Source organism: Diabrotica virgifera, chromosome 10 (assembly GCF_917563875.1).
Source record: "Diabrotica virgifera virgifera chromosome 10, PGI_DIABVI_V3a".
NCBI lineage: Eukaryota > Metazoa > Arthropoda > Insecta > Coleoptera > Chrysomelidae > Diabrotica > Diabrotica virgifera.
In genome coordinates, this window is record NC_065452.1 from 74,547,845 (window position 1) to 74,550,062 (window position 2,218).

Here is a 2,218-nt window from a genome sequence, read left to right on the forward strand (position 1 = left end):
ATTATGGAAACTATTCACATCTATTTGGAGAAATTAAGCATAGGCGAAAGATTGTACAGCTTTTGTCAATGGTGGCACTGACAATGAGATATAGTGGGTTTGCGAATTTTAGATAAGTCTTACATTCGAGGTTTTCTAAATGACTTGAAATTCAAGTTTGCTTTATGTCGAGAGACAGAAAGAATTTAGTGAAGATGGCTTTTTTGTTTTTTCCAAGTAAACGGTTTTTTAGAAATTGGTTTTGGTCTGGAATATTGATGAGATGTGCCATTTTTTTGACTATAAAAAAGTGTAATGTACCTACCTACTCATATGTGCGATATTAATATACCTATGTATTTTTATATAGCTTTTAGTCACCCGGTATATGTTATTTACAATTATGAAAAGTTTCTCATGTTTAAAACACTAATATTTGCTACTGAAAATCAGAATTAATACTATTCATAATTATTTTTTCCCATTTAAAATAAATAAGTTTCTCTAGTTTATTTGTCTAATACTTCGTATCTATAAGTAACAATAATATATTTCGCCAATTTCTTTGTTCGATAAGCTATCCGTATTTGCTATTTTACTATTAATATTTGAGTCCAATCTCTTGTACTCAAATCCATTCAAAACCTCGGTAAATGATTGTAGATAACAGAACCTATAAATTCATAGTTTTAAGAAATAAACGTAACATTGTAATTTTCATTTTCCAGTATAATAAATTAATCTACGTCATTCTACGTAATTTTATTCTAAAAAGAAGAATTAGTCCGGAGAAGAATTAGCAGCATAGTATTCCATAACAAAAAAGTGGTGTCAGAAGTGGGATCTCAGCAACAGAGTTCCTCTGGTTGTTGAGAGAAAGAAAAGCTGAGGAAATTTCGAATTGGCTTATTTCCTTCGAGGAAACATTCGGAAGAAACTGTCAGTGTGGAAAATTCGCCACTACAACAACTGTTTACATTAGGGTCCAGTACAAATCCAGTTCCAAATCCAGTGCCAGCCCAAGTGAATACTACCCTATTGTAGTAACAATCTGAAGTAGAGGTGAACCAGGAATAAGAGACTATGCGACTAACCATAAAATTAATATTCTGCATGTAAGTACATTCCTTCTTAAATTCTGTCTCATACCTATGTACTAAGTCATAAAAAAAACGTAAAAGATTATAAATGTATGTCTACCATATAACCTGATATAAGTAAATTATTTGACGAACAAATACCTTCTCCCGACTCAAATTCTTTCTCAAATTCTACTACTTCTAATTCTAATGGCATGTCATTATCAATTGAAATAGCTGAAAAACTTCTTATAAGATTCGATGGTACAAAATCAAAACTATACGAATTCATAGATAATTGTGATAAAGCTTACAATCTACTAGATTCAATCCAAATCTTCAATCCACTTCAATACTAGATACAATCAACAATCCAAAGCAATTTTATTAGCCATTATAGAAACTAAATTAACTGATAAAGCTAGGGCCATAACTAGAAACCGAACATTTGATGCATGGAAAGATTTAAAAGATTTCTTATTAGATGCTTATTCTGAACGCCGAACGGAAGGTCAGTGGCAATTGGAATTACATTCCTTACGTCAGATGCCCAGTGAAAATGTAATGTCATTTTCAAATAAAGTTGAGAACTGTTATATAAAATTAATAAATCCACTTGATCCAAATTTATCTCCAGATGCAAGAAATGCTTGTACTAAACTTTTAAAAAATCAAGCACTAAATGTCTTTATCCGAGGATTAAACAAAGACCTCTCTATTCTTATCAAAGCCCGAAATCCAGATTCCTTAAAAAAAGCTGTTGCTGTAGCAGTTGCCGAAGAACAGGAACAGTTATCAAGGCAAGAAATTTTTAGACCATTTTGTAATATTTGAAAACGAAATAACCATTCCTCAAACAACTGTCGATATAAAAACAATTTAGATAAAAATATTAGGCATTTTCAAAATTCTAGTTTTCAAAATCCAAAATATCCTAATACAAATCTTCAAAAACCAAATTTTCAAAATCGAAATTATAAACCCTCAAATTCAAATTCAAATTCCGATTTTCCTCTAAACTTAAGAAAAGATTATACCAACACTTCCCCACGTTTTTGTAGATACTGCAAAAACAGAGGTCACGTTATAGAAGAATGTAGAAAACGCGAATTTAACAATAAAAAACAAAAATCCAACAAATCCTTTAAACTTACAGAGTC

At 30.7% G+C, this 2,218-nt stretch overlaps 1 protein-coding gene across 1 annotated transcript; it reads left to right on the top strand.

The window, feature by feature from the left end:
• The first annotated feature begins 1,273 nt into the window (after positions 1 to 1,273).
• LOC114346296 (uncharacterized) lies at positions 1,274 to 1,892 on the top strand. Its single transcript, XM_050663001.1, has 2 exons — positions 1,274 to 1,406; positions 1,438 to 1,892. Exons 1-2 carry the CDS (start codon positions 1,274 to 1,276, stop codon positions 1,890 to 1,892), a joined length of 588 nt encoding a protein of 195 aa, XP_050518958.1.
• Positions 1,893 to 2,218: the final 326 nt, after the last annotated feature.

Bases quoted from the DNA above. Each gene is read 5' to 3' on its own strand.
- LOC114346296 (XM_050663001.1), top strand. From the start codon at position 1,274: ATGTCATTATCAATTGAAATAGCTGAAAAACTTCTTATAAGATTCGAT. The intron at 1,407-1,437 runs TTCAATACTAGA...AACAATCCAAAG, and splicing joins AATCCAAATCTTCAATCCAC to CAATTTTATTAGCCATTATA.